Genomic DNA, 20,329 nt, shown 5'->3' with positions numbered 1-20,329 from the left:
GTCTCTGGTAGTAGAATAAATCAGCCCTGTCCTGCTGACAGTCATCTCTTGCCGCTGTATCAATGACAAGTCGTCGTTCTCATCTAAGCATACATCTTCAGACATCGGGTCTCCGTGTGGGCCTCTTCACAGGTTTTGGAACAGTATCTGAATCCACATCTCACGCAGGAACAAAACCCCTTGTAGCCACAAACGGTGCACAGACGACGCTTGGGGTATGCTGAAGTCGAAGAGGCCACAAACTGGAATCGTTCAGCGCCCTGGCTATCTTCATCAAAAAAGTTCTGGAGTGTCTTTTTCGACGCCAGAATCTTCTTGAGAGCAGTACCCTTTTTGTTTGCGTTGTTGGGCGAGTAAATGTCGCGTGGTGGCTCGATTTTTACTGAATCGTTGTAGTTTTCACGCTCTAGCTCGTTCAACCGTCTCGCAATAGCTCTAGTTTTGGTTGAAGACTGGGTGGCTGCATCTTGAGCAGTGGCGATCCGTTTTCTGCCTGAACCCGTGCTGCTGTAAGACACACTCTGGAGCGTCTGTCGGCCTAGTTCTTCCACCAGCATGGTGTGTTAGTGAGTATCTTGGTCCAGCTTTTGTTCGTCTCGTTTGTAACAAGTACACCATTGAAACTCTAATGTCGGTGGCGTTTGCCAGTCTGCATGAGATTGTACAGTGGTAGCCTGCAAGTTAGCTTACTAATCAAGAGTTAGGTGCAGAACTATTTACTTAAGGAGATAATTGGATAAGACAGTCTCCTCGTATTACTGTGTAGACGGCATGAGTAGCCATAATGGGTAGGGGTTGAGAGGGGTATCCATGGTCTCACGGGATGGATACGGAGAGTGGTGAGGCAAAAAAGGTTTGTGACAAGATCGCATCTTGTACTGTATGTGTACGATAGTGAAAAGGAGGTTGGAGCGATAGTTGGAGGGATGGAATAGGACACGAAAAAAAATGCACAAGAAACGCTTTTCATCTCGGCGCTGTGTCTCACAAAATGAAACCTTCTCTATAACCCTCCGAACGTATTCGTACCGTCCTCTTGTCTCTTACTGTCGGAGCCCTCTCTTTTAGACCGCTTCGGGTCATGTGACACCTTTGTGGTTGAAAAATTGAATAAACTTTGCCAGGTCTGACCCACCTAATTTCAGTCACCAGCTAAGACTGTATTATCTACAACCATTTTCAGCTTCTTTCGGTCTCTAAGGGTTAGCAATAGACCCCTTGTCCTAAGACCCATAAGACGATTCAGTATGGTTCCGCAAAAGCGATCTCGCGACGACCTGAACGGGCTCAAATCGCCAGTCAGGAGTCCTAAAAAAATTGCCATGCCGGCCGCCACCTCCGCTTCGAATGGAGTGGTTGCTGGATGGCACTCCACCATTGAGAAGGTCGTCAAGTCGGTCGTATCCATCCAGTTTGCCCAGGTGGCCTCTTTCGACTGCGAGAGCGCCGTGGTCAGTGAAGCCACGGGCTTCGTGGTCGATACAGAGATGGGAATCATCATGACCAACAGACACGTTGTGGGAGCCGGTCCCTTCTGTGGATACGCTGTGTTCGACAACCACGAGGAGTGTGAGCTGGTGCCCATCTATCGAGACCCCGTCCACGATTTTGGTTTCCTCAAGTTCGACCCTTCCAAGATCAAGTACATGAATGTGCAAAAGCTGCGTCTGTGCCCCGAAAAGGCTCAGGTTGGAACCGAGATTCGAGTGGTGGGTAATGACAACGGAGAAAAGCTGTCGATTCTTTCCGGCTTTATTTCTCGGCTCGACAGAAACGCCCCCGACTACGGTGACCTCACATACAACGATTTCAACACCGAGTATATCCAGGCCGCTGCAAGCGCATCTGGTGGCTCCTCTGGTTCTCCTGTTGTTGATATCGATGGAGATGCCATTGCTCTTCAGGCTGGAGGCTCTACCGACGCATCCACTGACTTCTTCCTCCCTCTCAACCGAGGAAAGCGAGCCCTGGAGTGCATTCTGCGAGGAGACAAGGTGACCCGAGGCACGATCCAGACCCACTGGATGCTGAAGCCCTTCGACGAGTGTCGACGACTGGGTCTAAGTGCGTCAAACGAGAAGAAGCAGCGAGAACTCTTCCCCAGCACTATAGGTATGCTGGTTGCCGAGACTGTTCTTCCTGAGGGCCCCTCTGCTGTGCCCCGAGGAGTCAACGGAGTCAAGGTCGATGATGTTTCTGAGGAGCAGGCCAAGACTATTGAGGACGATGAGGTGGCAGCCACTGAGGGAGGGGATATCTCCATGGCTGGCGAGGAATCCTTTGTTGTGGCTGAAGAAGATGCTGCCATGGCCCCCCTTCTGCTGGAGGGAGACATTTTGCTGTCTGTAAATTCCACGCCCATCTCTTCGTTCATCACCCTGGATTCCATTCTCGACGAGGCTGTGGGAGACATTGTTAAGGTGACTGTGGAGCGAAACGGCGCCGAAATCACATTTGACATTTATGTTCAGGACTTGCACTCCATCACCCCCGATCGATACGTTGAGGTTTGCGGTGCCAGCTTCCAGGACCTGTCATACCAGCTGGCTCGAATCTACGCAATTCCTGTGCGCGGCGTCTACGTGTCTGAGGTTGGAGGCTCATTCCGACTTGACGGACAGGGTAATGAGTCCAAGGGCTGGGTGGTCGATTCTATCGATGATATCGACACTCCCGATCTTGATACCTTTATCAAAGTAATTGCCGCTATTCCCGACGGCCGACGAGTTTCGATCCGATACAGACATCTGAGAGACCTACACACCACCAACTTCACCATCACCTACATTGACCGGAAGTGGCACTCTAGCTTCCGTCTGGCGGTGCGAAACGACACCACCGGCAAGTGGGACTTCACCGATCTCAGTAAACAGTACCCTGTACCCAAGAAGGACGAAATTGTGCCCCAGCGAGCCACCTTCACAGATCCCAATCTGGAGGAGGCTGATGCTGCGTGTGCACCTTTGTCCCGATCTTTCGTTCGGGTCTCTTGTATGATCCCCTACAAGATTGACGGCTTCCCCCGAACCATGCGACAGTCACATGGTCTCGTGGTCGATGCCGAGAAGGGTCTGGTGCTCGTGTCTCGATCTATCATCCCCTACGATCTTTGTAACGTGTCCGTGACCTTCGCCGAGTCCGTGGTTGTCCCTGGAACCGTCGTCTTCATGCACCCTCTGCAGAACTATGCCATTCTGCAGTACGACCCCAAGCTGGTGCATGCCGATATTGAGACCGCCAAGCTCTCTTCCACTCCCCTGAAGCAGGGAGACCCTGTGCTGTTCATGGGCCATAACCTGTCTCTTCGATTGGTGACCACCCGAACCAAGGTGTCCGATGTGACCGCCATCACCATCCCTCCCAATGCCGGAGAGCCCTACTACCGAGCTCTCAACCTGGACGCCATCACCGTGGACTCCACCATTCCCAATGGCTGCACTGCCGGTGTTCTTGCTGATCCCAAGACTGGTGTTGTGCGAGCCTTCTGGCTGTCCTGCATGGGCGAGCGAACCGAGGGCCGTCAGCACGAGTACCGACTCGGAATCGACACCAGCACCTTCCTGGAGACCGTGCAGCGAATCCGAGCCGGAAAGCCTCCCCAGGAGCGGTTCCTGGACGTTGAGATCGCCTCTGTGTCCATGATCCAGGCTCGAATCCGAGGCGTGTCTCCCGAGTGGATTGCTGCCGTTGAGCAGGACAACTCGCAGCGACACCAGCTGTTTGAGGTCATTCGAACCGCTACACCCATCAATGGCAACTCCCAGGCGCTCAAAGAGGGAGACATTCTGCTGTCCATCAACGGCAAGCTGCTGACGACCCTGACAACGCTCAGCGAGGCCGGCGACAAGGAGCAGGTGACCATCAAGCTGGTGCGAAACAAAAAGGAGGAGGAGATCCAGGCTCCCACCACGGATTCGGCTTTCGAGACCTCTCAGGCCGTCTTCTGGTGCGGAGCTGTTCTGCAGACCCCCCACCATGCTGTTCGTCAGCAAATCAAAAAGATCCACTCGGGCGTCTACGTGTCCAGTCGAGCCCAGGGATCTCCCGCTTACCAGTACTTGATTGCGCCCACCAACTTCATCACTCACGTGAACGGCACCGCCACTCCTGATCTGGAGACGTTCCTGTCTGTGGTGACCAAGATCCCTGACAATACCTACGTCAAGTTGCGTATTGTCACGTTTGACAACGTGGCGTTTGCGTGTTCCATGAAGATGAACTACCACTACTTCCCCACGGCGGAGATCAAAAAGGAGGGCAATGAGTGGGTTGGATACAGTTATAAGGACGGTAAGCGAGTCAAGGAGAGCGATGAAAATGTCGAGGAGCAGGTGAACGAGGCTGAAAAGCAAGAGTAAATAGAGACCCAAAAATGTATAGATTGCATGTTTAGTTACAGAGGTGTTATTGTTTGTAGTCTATGGCACGGGTACAAGTACAGTACTGTACGTTATGTAGTGTGGAGTGAGGCTGTAGTAATCGTAGTATGACATGTTGTGCTACTTGTAGAACAATACACTACCGCGCAATTAAGTGCTCGGACTCATCACCGATCTTATCATCTTGCCAACGACAACTGGTCACACGACTTTTCACTCCATGTATTCAGGCACCCCACATTCTCCACCTTGAGGATTACCCCAATATATTTATTATATGGAGAGCTAAAAGTACACAAGACATGACCCAACAAGACCTGGTGGCAAAAGCCATAATCAAGTGGAACATAGATTAACAGTGATGCTTGTCATGTGGAGACGCAGACGTGAGTGTGTGTGTCACCTACAGTAGATTTGTTGAGAAATATCCACTGTTATTGCAGTATCGCGCCTGGTACGAGTACTTGTTGAAGCTATCTGTAAGACCCTACATGGACCCTACATACCCTATCGTATCGTACATTTCCATATCAGCGCTTACAGTTACCCCAGAATGTTTATTACACGCTACTGGTCGCCACAAAGAGCAAATGTGGAAGAATAACACGCCAGAGGTTGCACTGGCACGTAGCAAGCAGGAGGGGAACTCGCAAGCTGCATCTACCCCTTATAATTATGTTGCAATAGTCTTGTTTTGCCCCATGACGTTCGTGGACCCGAGGTCACGTGCACTCAACAACCTTACTGGTCCTGTCTTTGTTGCATGGCGACGAAAGTCTCTGAAAGGCTGTAAGGCTATATATAATCAAAAAAGCGCCCCTGGGTCCGCTGTAATCAGAAAACACTCTCAAGAAACACAAATGCTCGATATCTGTGACGCCGACAAACAACAATTAGTGACAAGCGTGATTGAACAGTGCAACCGCGAGTCCAACGCCTCAGCATTTGGAGATCGACTCCATTATTGGTTGACTGGCGAGGAGCTCAAGCCTTTTGTGCCTGAAAAAAATGTCGGTCTTTTGGCCAACGAGCCCTCTTCAGATCGACAAGAGTATGCTCCTCGTGAGTCTGCCATTGAGTGGGACTCTGGTCTGTCCAGCCTTAACCCTGTGGATGCTGTTGAAATGATGGGTTATGGTGTCTATTTTATTGGTTGGTTGTTGCTTGGCCAGTAACCCCCCTCTGCTACAATTGTAGTATGATACTTACGACATTCATATCGCTGGTACTTTCGCAGTACCGCGTCTCCACCACGGCCTGAGTACAAGTGCTGTACCTACCCACGGCCTAGCTGTCCCATCAAAACCGTGATCTAAACCCCGCGCGCCCTATTTATTATTTGCAGAGTATGCAATGATTACATCTTATACAGAAAAATACATCAATTAATTTAAACAGCTCGGTACGTGCACTACGAACTTGTATCCGTCTGTACTGTACAGACTTCTCGTGCATCCAAGAGGGTTCTAATTGCTATATACATTAAGGGGATTGTTTGAAAGGCACGTACTTCTTGACATGCTTCTTCTGGAAACCGGTGAGCTCGGTCATACCGGTCTTCTTTCGCAGCAGAGCAGCGGACCATCCAGTGTTTCCGTGCTTTCGTCCGGTTTTTCCCTGAGTTAGTGGCGATCTGGAAGTTGTCATTGTTGATGTGTTCAGCTACAAGAGGTTATGAGTGTCTTGCTTGATCTGAGTGCCTGGTAAGCAACAAAAAAAACAAAAAAAACGCAGTGTGCGTAATCAGCCTGGTTGTGACAGGTAGTTCCGTGTCTGGTATCTCTTCTAGCTGCTGAAACAGTTAATCATCTCAGCTTGAAAGCTGTGTAACATAAGGCCATGATCAGATCAGAGGCAAAACTTTTCCGGCACTGAAATATCAGCTATCCACTCTATCATGGCTTGATCGGAGTCGCTCCCAGCATTCCTTTTTCCTTATTTCCCCTCCTCTCCATCCTTGTGGCACTCACTCTGGTGATCTTTCCACTACCACAGATCTTGATTCGGTTGGCAACGGCCTTTTTGGTCTTGACATGGGCGGACTTGCAAGTGTTTCGCACAAACATCTGCGCCACGTTGTTCATGGCCACAGTCGGCCGTAGCGACTGAATCAGAGACAGCATTTTTGTATGGTCGTGTATGTGTGGTGATAGAGTCTGATATTCCAACCGACGATTTTGCAAAACCTTGTTTGTCACGTGGCGAGGTTTTCTTGCAGTGACTTACACAGGTGTGTTTGGGGTACTGGAAGGTGGCCGATGACTTCTTGCGGCGAGAGGACTTTTTATAAATCGTTAGAAAGTGTTTAGATTTCCCTATAAAATCTGTCGAACTTCATCCTTTTACTAGATTTTAAAAAAATTCACCCGTAACTCACAGACACCCTTGCACACTTACAGAGAAAAGCCTGACTAACACAGACTTGATACAAGTGAGAAACTCGTTTTTTCACATCTTGGCCAGCAGAATCGTTCAATTAATATATACATTTACTTCTTCTTTTCATCCTCCTCCACGAGCTTGCCGCCGTTCTCAAACGGAGCCTGCTTTCGAGCCTCGTCAATCATCTTTCCAACACCCTTCTTGGCAAGAGCGGCCTGGGTTAGTAAATACTGTGAGTGGTACGCCGGGTACCGATCTCCTGAATCGATCCTAATTCATCTCCAGGCTGCCCTCTCCCTCTCCCTACTCACCTTGACGCAATCCTCGTACTCGTGCCACAGATCGGCACACTCGTTCTCCATGGACTCTCCCTTGAGGAACTTCTCCGAGTACCAGTTGTTGAAGCAGTTGTCGTACTCCTTCTTGGCTTTAGTGCATTCCGGGGCAAAGGAGTTCATTGTGACGGTCGAGTGTAAAGTCGAAAATCATGCTTCACCGAGATGCCTGTATGCAACCCAAAATGATTATGTAAGCGAGTATACCTGATTCGGCCATGAGCTGAACGGGAACGACCATCCACACAACCCTAGGCAACCAACCATAGTATTCAGATATATTAGTCTGTCTGTCTTACTCATTAATAATAAAAATTCGTTTCACATTATCGGCGGAAGGCACTCAAAGCCACCACAATCCACATTCTTCTTCTTTTTCCCGCCCAAGCTGCTATCCTGGTTGTCGCAAGAGACGGAGCTCATCACGGTAGCTACCAAACTATTGTTTCAACCATGCCGTTTTCATCACTCAGTTTACAAAAACACCTTGCTGGTGACAGCATTGGCAGCTCGTGTACTTTCCGTTATCTTTCGCATCTCTCCCTCTCGCAGAACCAGTCCCATGAGTAGGATGACCTCGGAAAGATGAGTGCCACCATTGAAAATGCTAAACTCGCCAACCCGGCGCTGCTTCTTCAGTCTGCCCTCAGTCAGATAACTGTAGGCTCCTATGCAAGGACCACAGAGGGTGTCTGAGTCTGGCAGCACATTACCCTGTCTCTCAGTATGTTCGGTGTCAACAAGCCGCAGATGAAAGAATCCAGAGCCATAAGTGTTGGCAATGCCCGTCGTTCCGTACCATTGCAACTGCACGCCTTCGTAAGAAGCTGTAGTCACCCGCCTGGTTCCATGGGTAACCATGGTGATGTTGTCCCGCTCGCTGTCCACAAAGGTGAGAATGTACTCGATACGGTCGTTGTCAAGTACCTTTTGTGTCACACTGCACAGAAGCGACTTGTAGCACTCGGTTCCAGACATTGACACAGCCTCGCTACCTGGGCTCTGCTTATCGTCCAGCCGGTAAATCTCCATGTAGGTCTTGCCGAAGAAATGCGTGGACACAGACAGAATGGGTTTTTTGAGGCCATCGTCAAAAACGGTCACTCCATGTCGAAACATGGCCGAGTATATGCTGTAGACATCCCGTTCTCGCGGGTCGCCTTCAGGGGTTTCAAACAGCGTGGAGACCGCGGACTTGTTGTCGTCAAAGAGCGTTTCGTGCGAGGAGCGGGTGTCGGTGCGCTCCAGTGGTGCTCCAGCCTCGCCCGCTGCGCTGTTTTTCAGTGCCTTTTTCAATAGTCGCTGCATTATAGAGCTTGGTCAGTTTATTTTTTGCGCCTGAAAAACGCACTTGAAATTTTAGGAACTAAACGTTAGTGCATGACTGCTGCACTTGGCGCGTGACCCAAATGGCTATTCAGGTTCTGGGCAAGTTCTGGGCTACCCCAACCCCGACTTCTCAAAAGGGTATGACAGAAGTCTCAGAATAACATTTCAAAATACAACCACAACATTGCATGGGAAGGAGAATAATAATCTAAGACCCAGGTGATGGATTCCTGCAGGATGCGATGCTGCAGGTCAAGTGCCAGACCTGCTATATGATATAATGCCTCTTGAGCTCTCTCTCCCATACTACATACGAGTCTCACCTATTCTTCTCTCAACACCTGCCAGGGTGGTTTATACGACTTGGTTTTAACACCCAGCGATTCAAGGTAGGGGAACCAACTCTGTTCATCGCATTTGAAACCTAAAGGCGCGTTTCGCGCTCTGAATCCAAAACAGTGAGAGTGTCAATCATCACAAGCAGATTGAAGAGACGAGACGTAAACCCCAACCAAGATGCCATCACGACCAATGGCCCAAACCGTGGGAGCCGCCCTCGTTATTGGCGCCGACGACACGTCGCACTACGAAATGACCCGTGATGAGTCCTTTGTCATGTCGGAACAGCGCCGAAGAGCTTTCATGAGAGCGGTGCCAAACTACTCGTCCTCCACGCTCAACACCGTCGCCAGCGAGAGCTATTGCATCCCCGAAGACGTTTTGCATGCCGCCGGGGGCACGTCGACTCCAGAGAAGAAGCTGAACCAGCCCAGACAGCCTTCTGGAAGCCCTGTCCCTTTCAACACACATCATCAGACCACGACAACAACACATGCCCAACAACGGGCTGCACCAACTACACAGCATAACAAGAGTTTACAGAACTCCTCCTCCACATCTACACTTCGAGACTCAGACCTGGACCGCTTCGAGGACGCCGAGGAAGACGGAGATGTGTCTCTAGACTCGCCAGACACCTCAGCCGAGGTGTGCGTTGCCACAGTAGCTAGACTGGCTCCACCTAGTACAGGCACCCGGGGCATTTTCCACAAGAATGCAGGCATAGGACATGGTCTCGGTCACCGGCCACAACAGCCCACGGTGGCTCCTCGACCACAGACGCACGACCCACGGGCAAAGGTGAAACCCAACAACAACTCGGGGCCCTCCGGAGTATATGCTCGTATCAAGATGAAGGAGGTGGAGATCGAGCGACAGTTTGACGCTTTGGTAAGACAGACGGTCAAGAGCAAGAAGGAAGGACATGGAGGCATTGCAGCTGAGAAGCCACGAGCCGCCTCGGACAGTGCATCGATTAGCTCAAGGGAGTCGCACGCATCACGGGCAGACCGAGTGGCCCAGCTGCAACAGCAGTCGGACAAGCTGTTTGAGTTGTCACGTGCAATCACAGTGGAGATTGATCTCATCAAGAAGATGGGGCCGACCACGACATACAAAAACTTCTCTGCCAACACTGGAGGCAGGTCGACGAATCTGACCCAGAATCTGGCTGACCTGGAAACCAAGAAGCAGGCCGTGGAACGAGAACTGTACCAAGTCGGCCTGCTGTTGTCTCGTCAGTATATTAAGATGAGAGAGGAGGGTGCCAGTGAATACTGGGTTAGAAGTGTTTCCAAGTAGGAATAAAGCACAACATAATTTAATAACGGATATTAATTGAGGATACGAAGAATTGGACCGGACCTACCCATGTACAGTAGCGTACCAATACAAATATAGAATAGCTTAGAATATACTGTATATACATACATACTGTACCACAAGTTTTTACTACTGGTACAAGTGACTATAACACAACTCACTTACAGAACCAACACCAGCATATATCTATGTACAGTATGTGTACTGTAGTCTTGAAAACACACCGCTTACTTGTAGCAGACACCCGCTATTTCAATACCATGTAATCTGTCATTTCCATTCTATATCATCTATTTTCGCTTCTTGAACTTGAGGGGATCGCCGCCCTTCTTCTTCTTGGTATACTTCTTGTGGATTTTGTTATCATCCTTTCTGAATGGCACAAACACATTAGGATCCAGCTTACCCTTTCGTCCCAACAAGTAGTCGGGCACCCGCTTCATGTGTGCTTGGACCTTGGATGTGTGGAGCTCCTTGTCGTGTCGAAGAGCCTTCAGATCGTCGGGGTTTTCGTCGAAATGTCGAGCCAGGCGCTCGGAGTTGAGCAACTCGGTCTTGATCTCCTTGACTCGGGCCTCTCGAACACCCACGGTTGTGACGGCTCGGAAAGCGTCGTCCATTCGGTATCGGAAGCCCTCCACCTGCTTCATGTCGAACGAATAGGGCTTGATTTCCATGTTCTGTGACTCCTGGTTCTTGATGATCTTCTTGAGCACCTTCTCATCTCGCTTAGCAGTATCCAGCTTGGCCACCTTATCCTTGCCCCATTGGTCGGCAGGCACAACAAAAGACAGTGCGGTACCGGCCTTGTTGGCTCTAGCAGTTCGGCCCACTCGGTGGACATATGCTCGGCTAGAAAGAGGCAGATCAAAGTTGAGCACAAAAGCCACGTTCATGAAATCAAGACCTCGAGTTGAAGAGTACTCATGGGCTCTGGACACCTCCTTGGTCTGCTTGGATGCAGATTTACTAGCCTCAGCCAGCTTGTTGGCCTCGTCGGTACAGATCAGCAAGTTGAAAACACCCTTGTTGAACTGCTCCACAATATGAAGACGAGAGGCGATGGGCAGCTCGGAGTTGAGAACACAGGCCTTGATTCCAAACTGCTCCAGGAACAGACGCAATCGGTAGCATCGATCAATCTCGTTGACAAAGACAATGGTCTTGCCCTTGACCAGCTGCAGCTTAAACATGACGTAGGCCAGCAGAAACTTATCTCTCTCGCTGCACTTGACGTAGTACTGCAGCAGTTTTCTCTCCTCCTCAGCAGCGGTGACTGCAACACTAGCCACAGTGCTTCTGCAGAACTGCTGCTTCATCAGATCGGACTCCTTGTTGAGTGTTGCAGACATGATGAAGGTATGCTTAGTCTTGGGGAGCATCTCCGACAGCTCGATAAGATCCTCCTTGTAGCCGTAGGATAGCAGCAGATCTGCCTCGTCGATGACCAGATAACCGACCTTGGAGCAGTCCATCTCCTTGGCGTATTTTAGCAGCCTCGAGGGTGTTCCGACAATGATGCTGGGCTTCTCTTCCAACAGAGAAGAAATAACGTCGTCTCCGAGCTGCTGAGTCACGTTGAGAGACTTGAGATGGGGGCAAAATTGGGTCAGCTTGGTGATCACCTTGGACACCTGCTCACACAACTCTCGCGTGGGAACCACAATCAGAGCAGTCTGGATATCCCGTTTCTCTTTCTCAGCTCTCAGCATCAGCTCGAAGATGGGCAGCAAGTAGGCCACCGTCTTGCCACTACCAGTGACGGCCTTGGCTGTGATATCCACGCCCTTGTCCAGAGCCAGAGGAATGGTTGTGTTCTGAATGAGAGTGGGCTGCTTCATGTCGCAGGCAGCCAGGCCGGACAACAGTCTGTCATCAAGGCCGAACGAGTCGAAGGACTTATCCTCCAGGTCGGGGGTAGTCATTTTTGTAAGTGGTGTATGAGTATGAAATGCGTAGGTATACTTTTTGGCAGAATAATTTTAAGGTACATGTCGGGCAAAAATATTTCGATAGATGAGCTTAAGTTAGATAGAGTTTTTAAACGGACTGTGCAACTAATGTTTACTAAATTACTTCGAAATGTAGGTAAAAAGTACTCAGTCGCTCCCCAACTAGACCCAGTATATACACTTACCCTTCTACTCAGATTCTCTTATAAACATCTTCTAATATGCATCTATACTATTAAAGCTTGTAGTGGGCGAGCTGGAACATTCGGACTCTGCCGTTGGTGGCACCTACAGTCAGGTACTCGCAGCTGGGGGAGAAGGCCACGCTGGTGACAACTCCCACAGAAGTATGTTGAGTGGGCCAGTTCTTGAACACGGTGAACGAAGGAACATGGACCAGCTTGAGAGAGTCTCGCTTCTGGTCGGAGGCCATGGCAAGCATCTGTCCGTCGGGAGAGAAGACTAGCGACGAAACGGGGGTGGTTAGGTTAGAGAGAACCGCAGTGGGTTTCTGGGGCACAAAGGGGCTTTGGCCCTTAGCAATCTCCAATGCAAGTTTGGGTCGGTTGTAGACGTTGACGTAGCCGGACTCGGAGCCGATAGCCAGCCACTGGTTAGCCTTGCCGCCGATAGCCAGCACCGTGATGCCAACTCCTCCCTCGTCGGTCCAAGTAGCTGTGAAAGAACGGCTTTCCACGTTGTATTCCCACACCTGTCCAGCGGTGTTGACAGCAATAATGGAGCCACCGTCCCACACAAAGTCGGCAACGTCGCCCTCAATCTTACAGCCGTCGATCCACTGTCCAGAGGTAGCCGACAGAATGGCCAGCCAGCCGTCCACTCCAACTACACAAAGGTACTTTCCGTCTGGTGAGAGCTTGAACTGCGCAAAACATCGCACCTTGTCACCATGGCCGTACAGATGTGCCATTCGCTCCACCTTTCCACTCTCAGCATTCCAGATGTACAGATGCTTCTGCTTTCGGCCACCAGCATACACTCTCTGGCCGTCGGGGTGGAAGGCCACGTGAGCAAAGGGAGTATGTCTCATGAAGAGCGTGGTGACAACAGGGTTGTTCTTGCCATCCACCTGGTATAGTCGCAGAGTCTTGTCGAAACCTCCAGTCAGAAGCAGAGAATGTGTGGGGTGGAAAGCGAGACCCTCCACGGCAGCTCGAGAAGGAGCAGCAAAGTTAACGTCCTGAAGTCGAGCAACCTCTATTTCGCCGTGTCGAAGCAGTTTGGACTCCTTGTTGGAGTACTGGGTGACTCGCTGAAGCACCTCGCTCAGAGAAGTGCCTGTAAGCACGTCCTGCTCCTCCTCATCGGACCCCTCAGAGTCGTCCTCATCGTAGTCCTTCTTGGCCTTGGCCTTGAATGCATTAGCAGCCCAGTCGGGGACCCGGTAGATCTTTCTATACTGTTCTCTCAGCCGTCGCGAAAACACCTTGCCGTTAACGTAGTCCTGGGTCTGCGTCTTTCGCAGCTTCTTGAGCATACCATCGTGATCTCCCACCAGCGAAATGTGCACGTTCTCGTCGTCCGAGTCGGCCCATGCGGCACGTCCTCCGTGCTCTTCTAGAGTCTCATCGAGGGTATCTGAGTCCATGGACGAGTCGGAATCGTCGTCAGAGTCGTCATCAGAGTGGTACTTTTGCCCGTCTCCTCCATCAACAAAGAACAACTGGTTGTCCTCCATCTTGTTAAAATCATTCTCGTCATCCGAATCATGGGAATCGTCGGAATCCTCCTCCTCTGCCTCTTCAAGCGCAATGTTCTTGATACCCATCTCAAAGCCCTCTAGATCTCCAAAGACGGCCTTCTCCAGCTCCAGCTCCTCCTCGTCCTTATCCGGCACCTCGTCATCAGAAGAGTCCACGTCCATGGAGTCCTCCATATGCTCGTCAATGTCCACCATGACTCCTTCGGTGGCGTCCTCTAGCTCTTCCAGTGATTTCATTTTGTTGTGTGTAGTTTCGATATGTGTAGTGGTATTATTTTTTTGAAGTCCCATTTACAATCTGCTTAATGCACCCACCCTGAAAATATTTATTTAAGCTCCAGAGCCTAATAAATTCCTGTATGCAGAGTAGGAAATTTCGTGCACCCAACACCAGACCCAGATAACAACAACATGGCTGATATGGAAGTGAGTACACCGGCTAAATTGACTCGAGATCCACCGCTAACACAGACTACAGCATCGATATCGCGTCATCTGCGACGCAAGGGCGTGCCTCTGGTGCAGATTCTGCCGTTTGCAAACGAAATTGTAGCCGGAAACCTCAACGTCTACTTTCCCCATCGGTTGTGCGCAGTTTTGCAATGGTGGATGGACAAAATAAGCGAGAAGACCGACTCTGCCAAGGAGGCTCGAGCAGACCCGGCATTCTGGACGCTATTCATCACTGTGTGGGAAGACATGGCCAAGGATCTGGCCATGCCAAGAGAACGAATCTACAGAAACAGCAAGTTCACAGAGATCGTCAGTCTAGCCATCAAGGAAAACATTGAGGGCTGCTCCGTTCAGCTGCTGGACGAGATCACCACAGCCGTCAACAAGGTGTCTCGGTCGTTAGCCGTGCAGTTTACAGAGAGTGCCGCTGTCGAAATCGCAGGAGACTACCTCAAGACCCTTACAAACTTTCAGAAGACCGGGCTGCCTGTGGGACACATTGCTGGAGTGTCTTCATGGACTCAAATGATCCTCAACTTTTTGGAGCGGTCTTCTCAGGGAAGTCAGGATATGCAGAAGAAGTGTCGAGAGGTTGGATCGTATCTTCCCTACATTTTCTATCTATTGGACGGGGAGGATCTAAACAAGGACCTGGCACATTTCATCGATTATCTGGTCACCAAATTCCTGTTTGATCCCGAACACTTCCCCATCACTGGTCTGTATGCCTTCACTACTTTTGAGGTGTTGAGCTTCTCCACTGAGGCTCCTGTTCGAGGCTATGCCCACATTATCAGACTGGGAGAAAAGGTGGCTGCTACTATGCCTGGAACCACTGGTGAGAAGGATCTGGTTGTGCCTCTGGTCAGTGGTCTAATCCAGAATGCCAAGCAGTACACTGTGGAGCTGCTGGATCAGTGTACAGAGATGGGCTACAAGGTGGAAAAGAGCATTTTGGTGAGGCTTTTCAACGAGGCTGTGCCTACGAGAGAGGCCTTTGCATTGGATTGGCAGGTGAACAATGAACGAGATTGGCGTCTGATTGCTGCTTTGGTGCGACAAGATCCTTCACTTACAGCTACTTCGGTGTCTTTGGCCAAGGATATCTCTGATGGTCCTGATAACGAGTACACGAAGTCGGTGATGCGAGGTATGGCTACGGGATACCAGCTCAACAGCAACATGTATGACTTCATCATCATCTGGGTGGATGAGATGGCCAAGTCTAGTAAGTGGAGAGACCCTGGTTTCCTGCCCTATGTTTCTGATCTCATTGCTAAAATGTTCCCTGATCAGTACTACGATGTTCTGACTCATTGGACGGGGAAGGTGAAGGAGGAGCAGGGAGATATTGCTGTCAGAAACAACCAGCTTTATGCTCTTGTTGCAATTGTCAATGCTCTTCTGTTTATGAAGCTTGAGGCGTCTTTTGACGAGAAGGTTTTGAAGGTTCTTTCCAAGCTCATCAAGCTGGAGGATGAGAAGATTGATAGCGAGACACTGTGGCGTCTGCGATACATCATTTTCACAAAGGCACCCAACACTAAGCATAAGATTGATTTCAACGAAGCTGTTGAGCCTAAGAAGGAGCTATTCAGATATCAGTTTGGATGTCTGTGTCGACTTGCCGAGTTTGACAACGTTAAGAAGTTTGATAAGGCTCTTGACAAGCATCTTTCGTACATGGTCAAGAAGAAGCTGGATGGCATGATTCCCTTCTTGTTTGACCGATGGCTGGTTATTCTCAACCGTTTCGCCAAGTCTAAACGACTCTGCAAGATTGCCGAGATGGCTGTCTCCACATACGTTACTGAGCTGGTTCAAAATGACCAGTTATTCGAGCAGACCCATGTGTGGACTCCTGTCTTGGAAAATATCAAGGACCCCAAGCCTCTCACTGTTGTTCCTTATTCTGCGTTCCCTCGAGATATTCGAATTGCACTCGTCAACAAGTTTTCTCTAGAGAACCCTACCGCTGAGGGCCTGGAACTTGTCTCGAGGCTCGTCACATCTTCTACTTTAGGTGGTTACGAGATTGAGAAGGATGTCGACTCTTTCTGTGTTCTTCTGGACCACGGGTCAGCTCTATCTACTTCTATCTGCTCCACCATTCTGAAGTCTCATGTTCAGACCAAGAACCAAGATACCAGCAAGGAGTTCCTGGAGACATTGGAAAAGAAGCTCAAGAAGAACGTCAAGAATAATAAGTCGATCCAGCAGGCTCTGCTGTATGCTCGAATTGTGTCGGACGAGGACTCTAACTTCATCAAGTCGATTCGAAAGTCGCTTAAGACTATTATTCTCGAGTCCAACGATACAGACCTTGAACCTATTCTGAACGATACCAAGTCTCTAGTCAAGGTCTTTTCTTCGTCTGATTCAGATGAGGTCGAGACTAAGCTCACTTCTATCATCTCTAAGCGTGTCGCCTCCAAGACAGAGCATGAAGAAGATACTCTGCTGACTTCTGCTGCGAGCTTGTTAATGGGCATCTCCAAACCCAACCTAGCCATCACTGCTCTATTCCTTTGCGTTGGAGAGGGAAATGAACAGCTGTCTAAGTGGTATTCCTTCCATCTCGAGTCTCTGAGTCCCGAGGAGTTGCGAAACGTCTTTGTCATGGTCGTTCGGTACGGCGAGTCGGCCTATCCCGCATTTGAGGTCATCATCCGAGTTTTATCGTACGACGAGCATCACGAGATAGACTTTACTTCTCTCATTGTGTCTGCCATCTCACAGTATGTCGAGTCTGGAAAGCAGTCTGCCGTTTTCCTGGGAGCTCTGGCTTCTACGTTGAAACGTGCCCCCTGGGCTGTTTCTCAATACTGTCTGGAGTTGATACTTGTGGTTGTTTCGCAGTCTCAGGCCACTCCCGACACATTTGTCGCATTCACTCAGGTTCTGTCCCAGATTCTGCTCAGTCACAGACCCCGTATTGAGGGCCGATACTCGCTCATCGTATACAGCTTGAAGGCTCTGCTGAGTGTACTGGTCAAGGGCACCGAGGTGGCTGTGGAGGACGTTCATTCTCTCGTTCGAGCCGTCCAACTCATCTGTGAGCCCCCTGCGTATACCCTTTCCAAGACCCGGGCTGCCAAGGTGTCTCTGACGTCAGCCACTCAGGCTGCTCGAAAGGAGGCAGCTCGTCACATGATCTACTTCCTGGCTGCCTACGCTCACATCAACGTAACCCAGAAGCTGGATGCCGCGATCACAGTGGCTTTCCGACCCGCCATGTCGTCCATCTTTGAGCTGGTTACCAAGGAAGATCTGGATCTAGCCAACTCCATCATGGACGGTCCATCGCGATCCTTCATCCGAGTCCTCTATGCTGACTACAAGAAGCAGGGCAAGTGGACCGATGATATGTAGATATATGCATTAATTAACAAATTGGAAGCACGTATAGTAGTTTTTATTATTCAATTGCTCAAAATTGATCAACAGTAACTACTAGTAAGATTCAAGACATTTATAGTATGTACGAGTAGTACCGCTATCAAGTTCACATGTAAACACACAGACCGTATCATTAATGTCCACTGCTCCAGGTTATATCAGATCCACATAATCCATTAGTGATGTTACTCGTGTGAAAAGTTGCCAATTACAACTTACTTGACCCCTTCAAGAGATCAACAGCTGCCTCGGCCATACCGATACTGCTCTGGAAACCAGCGGGACCGGCTCCGTAATTATGGATGACGACAGTTCCGTCAATGGTCTCCTTCTCAACTCGAGGACCGCCCTGTCGAGCTGGCCGTCGACCAACATTGTGAGAAACAACATCCAGAGGACCGTCATCCAGCAGCTCAGGACAGGCCTTAGTTGCTCGGGCAACAATTCGGTCTGCCAGAGCCTTATCAGGTTCAGTGGACCAGTCGTTGACTCGCATACATCCGCCCAGAACTGTGCCTCCTTCGGCTCTAGGCATGATGTACAGACACTCGTCTTCGTAGCCATCCACGGACACATACGTGAGCAGTCTCTCGGTCCTGTTTCGAACCAGCAGAGTCTGGCCGAGAATGGGGTACATGTTAGAGTCCTCCACACCTCCCAGAAACTTGGCAGATAGTCCCGAGCAGTTGAACACGGCGTCTACTGGTCCAGGGAAGGCAGTGTACTTTTTGGCATCACAGACATGCTTAAGAGTAGCTCTTCGGAACTGTACGCCCCGCTTGACGCATTCCTGCTGTACATAAAACATGTATCGAGTAGTGGAAATTACCACAGATGTGAATGTGTAGCCCCAGACCACTCTCTCAGGGAGCTCCTCCTTTCGAAGAGTTCTCCAACCCTCCACAAAGGTGCTATACCAGGGAGTCACGGCGTCGGTATCGAGAGATCCGTCCTTCTTCTTGGGAATATCTCTGTCGTGGAAATAAATAGTAACCTGTCGGATCCAGATTCCAGCCTCTGGAACTTCTCGTGAGAGCCGCAGAAACTCCAGGTACGCAGGCTTGTCGTAGTTTTGAAGCGTGATCTCGTCCTTCTTGGCAAACGAGTCCCAGTCTCCTCCAGCCCAGGGTGATGTGAAATCAATTGAGAGATCGCCAGGCAGATGTTTGGCAACGATGGTCACATTGGTATTGGGTTTCTTGGACAGGGTCAGAGCAGTAGTGAGTCCTGCAATGCCAGATCTGTGTTAGAGGGATGAATGTGGGGTGTTGAATACCATTGAAAAGACTCTCTCCAGTCTCCCTCCCTCTAGACTCACCCAATCACCACATAATTCTTCTTGGCCATGGCGGGTTCACAGTTTTGGAACATTGGTTCGGGTCGTGGCAGTTGTAGATCGTTCAATAACCGACTTTCATTATGGGGTAATTAACTTTATCTAATCAGGCGATTTTTAGCGATAACGGAAGCATCAGTCATGTGATGTGGTTGGTAGAGCTGGTGGGTGACTAAGCTGGGATGAGTTAATTTCTGAGCCGCAGGACGAACTACAAGTATGTACAGTAAGTACATCATAGAACAAATCGCACAAGTATTAGGGATGACTACTTGTAAGTGACGGAGAAGAATACTCAGTGTTCTATCACGTGATCGGAAAATCAGAAGAAATAATAATTCAGGGTGGTAATCAAAAATCACCAAAAACCCCACCAATTATATTCAGTATCATCATCCAGTTCTTCCCTAACGCTGTTAGGGTTAACCCTATTTTGATCACATGATCTATTAACCCGTTTGGGAAACCCATTTGGGACGAATCCATGCACACACTCTTATCATACCGAAATTTGGTTCAGACCTTTCAAGGTAATCAACCACATCACACAAAATGACTTCCTCCACCAGACGTGAGTATTATTGACGGAATGGGCTGCAAATGCGCCCAAAAGACGAACTACGAGTTGTTGCGTTGTTTTTGGTGTTTCCGGGGACATGCGATTGGCCTTTGGAGATGCTCTAGTTGAACAACGCGGCGCAAACATGTTCAATGTGCAAAAACTAACCCAAGTCTACGTTAAGGGAAAGCACCTGTCTTACCAGCGAAGCAAGCGTGTTGTTAACCCCAACGTGTCTCTCGTCAAGATTGAGGGTGTCTCCAACCCCGAGGAGGCCAAGTTCTACCTCGGAAAGCGAGTGGCTTACGTCTACCGAGCCGACAAGGAGATTCGAGGCACCAAGGTCCGAGTCATCTGGGGCAAGATCGTCCGAACTCACGGTAACTCTGGCGCCGTCCGAGCCCGATTCCGACACAACCTGCCTGCCAAGACCTTCGGCTCTTCTCTCCGAATCATGCTCTACCCTTCTAACATCTAAGCGAAGATAGGTATGAGTTATTGAGGATTGGGCAACGCAAAAAAAGGAAAACATGATGGAAAAACAAAAGAAAATGTCAATGATGACTCCCGTGCATCTTGTATAAAGCAATTAATTTATTGGCGAATGTGAATGATGTGACTTAGGAATGGGGGTGTGTGTATTGTAGCGTAAGGCAGGATTCTGTATTCACGTCATGACTCTAGAATGTTCCACAAAACGTCACCAATGGAGTTTCGTTGTGTTTAGTTGGTGATTTGGGGGTGTCTTACTTGTACGTTGTACAGAATGAGTATGTACGTGTGCCTGTTGTGATGTCCAATATTTTTTATTTCCAACAGT

General features: G+C 49.7%; 12 protein-coding genes across 12 annotated transcripts; 5 read left to right on the top strand and 7 right to left on the bottom strand.

Annotated features, from left to right (window-relative positions):
* Positions 1–83: 83 nt before the first annotated feature.
* On the bottom strand, positions 84–557 carry YALI1_F39242g (uncharacterized protein; the record flags this gene model as incomplete). The annotated part of the gene is made up of 1 exon (XM_506104.4): positions 84–557. One exon carries the CDS (start codon positions 555–557, stop codon positions 84–86), a length of 474 nt encoding a protein of 157 aa, XP_506104.2.
* Positions 558–1,247: 690 nt separating this feature from the next.
* YALI1_F39236g (uncharacterized protein) lies at positions 1,248–4,358 on the top strand (the record flags this gene model as incomplete). The annotated part of the gene is made up of 1 exon (XM_506103.3): positions 1,248–4,358. The coding sequence occupies one exon, from the start codon at positions 1,248–1,250 to the stop codon at positions 4,356–4,358; it is 3,111 nt and encodes a 1,036-aa protein (XP_506103.1).
* A 512-nt stretch (positions 4,359–4,870) lies between these two features.
* Positions 4,871–5,554, top strand: YALI1_F39199g (uncharacterized protein; the record flags this gene model as incomplete). The annotated part of the gene is made up of 1 exon (XM_506102.3): positions 4,871–5,554. The coding sequence occupies one exon, from the start codon at positions 4,871–4,873 to the stop codon at positions 5,552–5,554; it is 684 nt and encodes a 227-aa protein (XP_506102.3).
* A 307-nt stretch (positions 5,555–5,861) lies between these two features.
* On the bottom strand, positions 5,862–6,502 carry YALI1_F39183g (uncharacterized protein; the record flags this gene model as incomplete). The annotated part of the gene is made up of 2 exons (XM_506101.3): positions 5,862–5,996; positions 6,350–6,502. The coding sequence occupies 2 exons, from the start codon at positions 6,500–6,502 to the stop codon at positions 5,862–5,864; spliced, it is 288 nt and encodes a 95-aa protein (XP_506101.1).
* A 366-nt stretch (positions 6,503–6,868) lies between these two features.
* YALI1_F39176g (uncharacterized protein) lies at positions 6,869–7,219 on the bottom strand (the record flags this gene model as incomplete). Its single annotated transcript, XM_002143090.3, has 2 exons — positions 6,869–6,976; positions 7,073–7,219. The coding sequence occupies 2 exons, from the start codon at positions 7,217–7,219 to the stop codon at positions 6,869–6,871; spliced, it is 255 nt and encodes an 84-aa protein (XP_002143126.1).
* Positions 7,220–7,570: 351 nt separating this feature from the next.
* On the bottom strand, positions 7,571–8,404 carry YALI1_F39164g (uncharacterized protein; the record flags this gene model as incomplete). Its single annotated transcript, XM_506100.3, has 1 exon — positions 7,571–8,404. The coding sequence occupies one exon, from the start codon at positions 8,402–8,404 to the stop codon at positions 7,571–7,573; it is 834 nt and encodes a 277-aa protein (XP_506100.1).
* Positions 8,405–8,941: 537 nt separating this feature from the next.
* YALI1_F39159g (uncharacterized protein) lies at positions 8,942–10,066 on the top strand (the record flags this gene model as incomplete). The annotated part of the gene is made up of 1 exon (XM_506099.3): positions 8,942–10,066. The coding sequence occupies one exon, from the start codon at positions 8,942–8,944 to the stop codon at positions 10,064–10,066; it is 1,125 nt and encodes a 374-aa protein (XP_506099.3).
* A 311-nt stretch (positions 10,067–10,377) lies between these two features.
* YALI1_F39128g (uncharacterized protein) lies at positions 10,378–12,012 on the bottom strand (the record flags this gene model as incomplete). The annotated part of the gene is made up of 1 exon (XM_506098.3): positions 10,378–12,012. The coding sequence occupies one exon, from the start codon at positions 12,010–12,012 to the stop codon at positions 10,378–10,380; it is 1,635 nt and encodes a 544-aa protein (XP_506098.1).
* Positions 12,013–12,274: 262 nt separating this feature from the next.
* On the bottom strand, positions 12,275–14,053 carry YALI1_F39108g (uncharacterized protein; the record flags this gene model as incomplete). Its single annotated transcript, XM_506097.3, has 1 exon — positions 12,275–14,053. The coding sequence occupies one exon, from the start codon at positions 14,051–14,053 to the stop codon at positions 12,275–12,277; it is 1,779 nt and encodes a 592-aa protein (XP_506097.3).
* A 120-nt stretch (positions 14,054–14,173) lies between these two features.
* Positions 14,174–17,587, top strand: YALI1_F39106g (uncharacterized protein; the record flags this gene model as incomplete). The annotated part of the gene is made up of 1 exon (XM_068283516.1): positions 14,174–17,587. The coding sequence occupies one exon, from the start codon at positions 14,174–14,176 to the stop codon at positions 17,585–17,587; it is 3,414 nt and encodes a 1,137-aa protein (XP_068139617.1).
* Positions 17,588–17,822: 235 nt separating this feature from the next.
* YALI1_F39058g (uncharacterized protein) lies at positions 17,823–18,985 on the bottom strand (the record flags this gene model as incomplete). Its single annotated transcript, XM_506095.4, has 2 exons — positions 17,823–18,855; positions 18,933–18,985. The coding sequence occupies 2 exons, from the start codon at positions 18,983–18,985 to the stop codon at positions 17,823–17,825; spliced, it is 1,086 nt and encodes a 361-aa protein (XP_506095.4).
* A 517-nt stretch (positions 18,986–19,502) lies between these two features.
* Positions 19,503–19,987, top strand: YALI1_F39051g (60S ribosomal protein eL33; the record flags this gene model as incomplete). The annotated part of the gene is made up of 2 exons (XM_506094.4): positions 19,503–19,521; positions 19,683–19,987. 2 exons carry the CDS (start codon positions 19,503–19,505, stop codon positions 19,985–19,987), a joined length of 324 nt encoding a protein of 107 aa, XP_506094.2.
* Positions 19,988–20,329: the final 342 nt, after the last annotated feature.

Source organism: Yarrowia lipolytica, chromosome 1F (genome assembly GCF_001761485.1).
Source record: "Yarrowia lipolytica chromosome 1F, complete sequence".
In the NCBI taxonomy this organism is placed as follows: Eukaryota; Fungi; Ascomycota; class Dipodascomycetes; order Dipodascales; genus Yarrowia; species Yarrowia lipolytica.
This window is presented reverse-complemented; position numbering and strand designations above follow the sequence as displayed.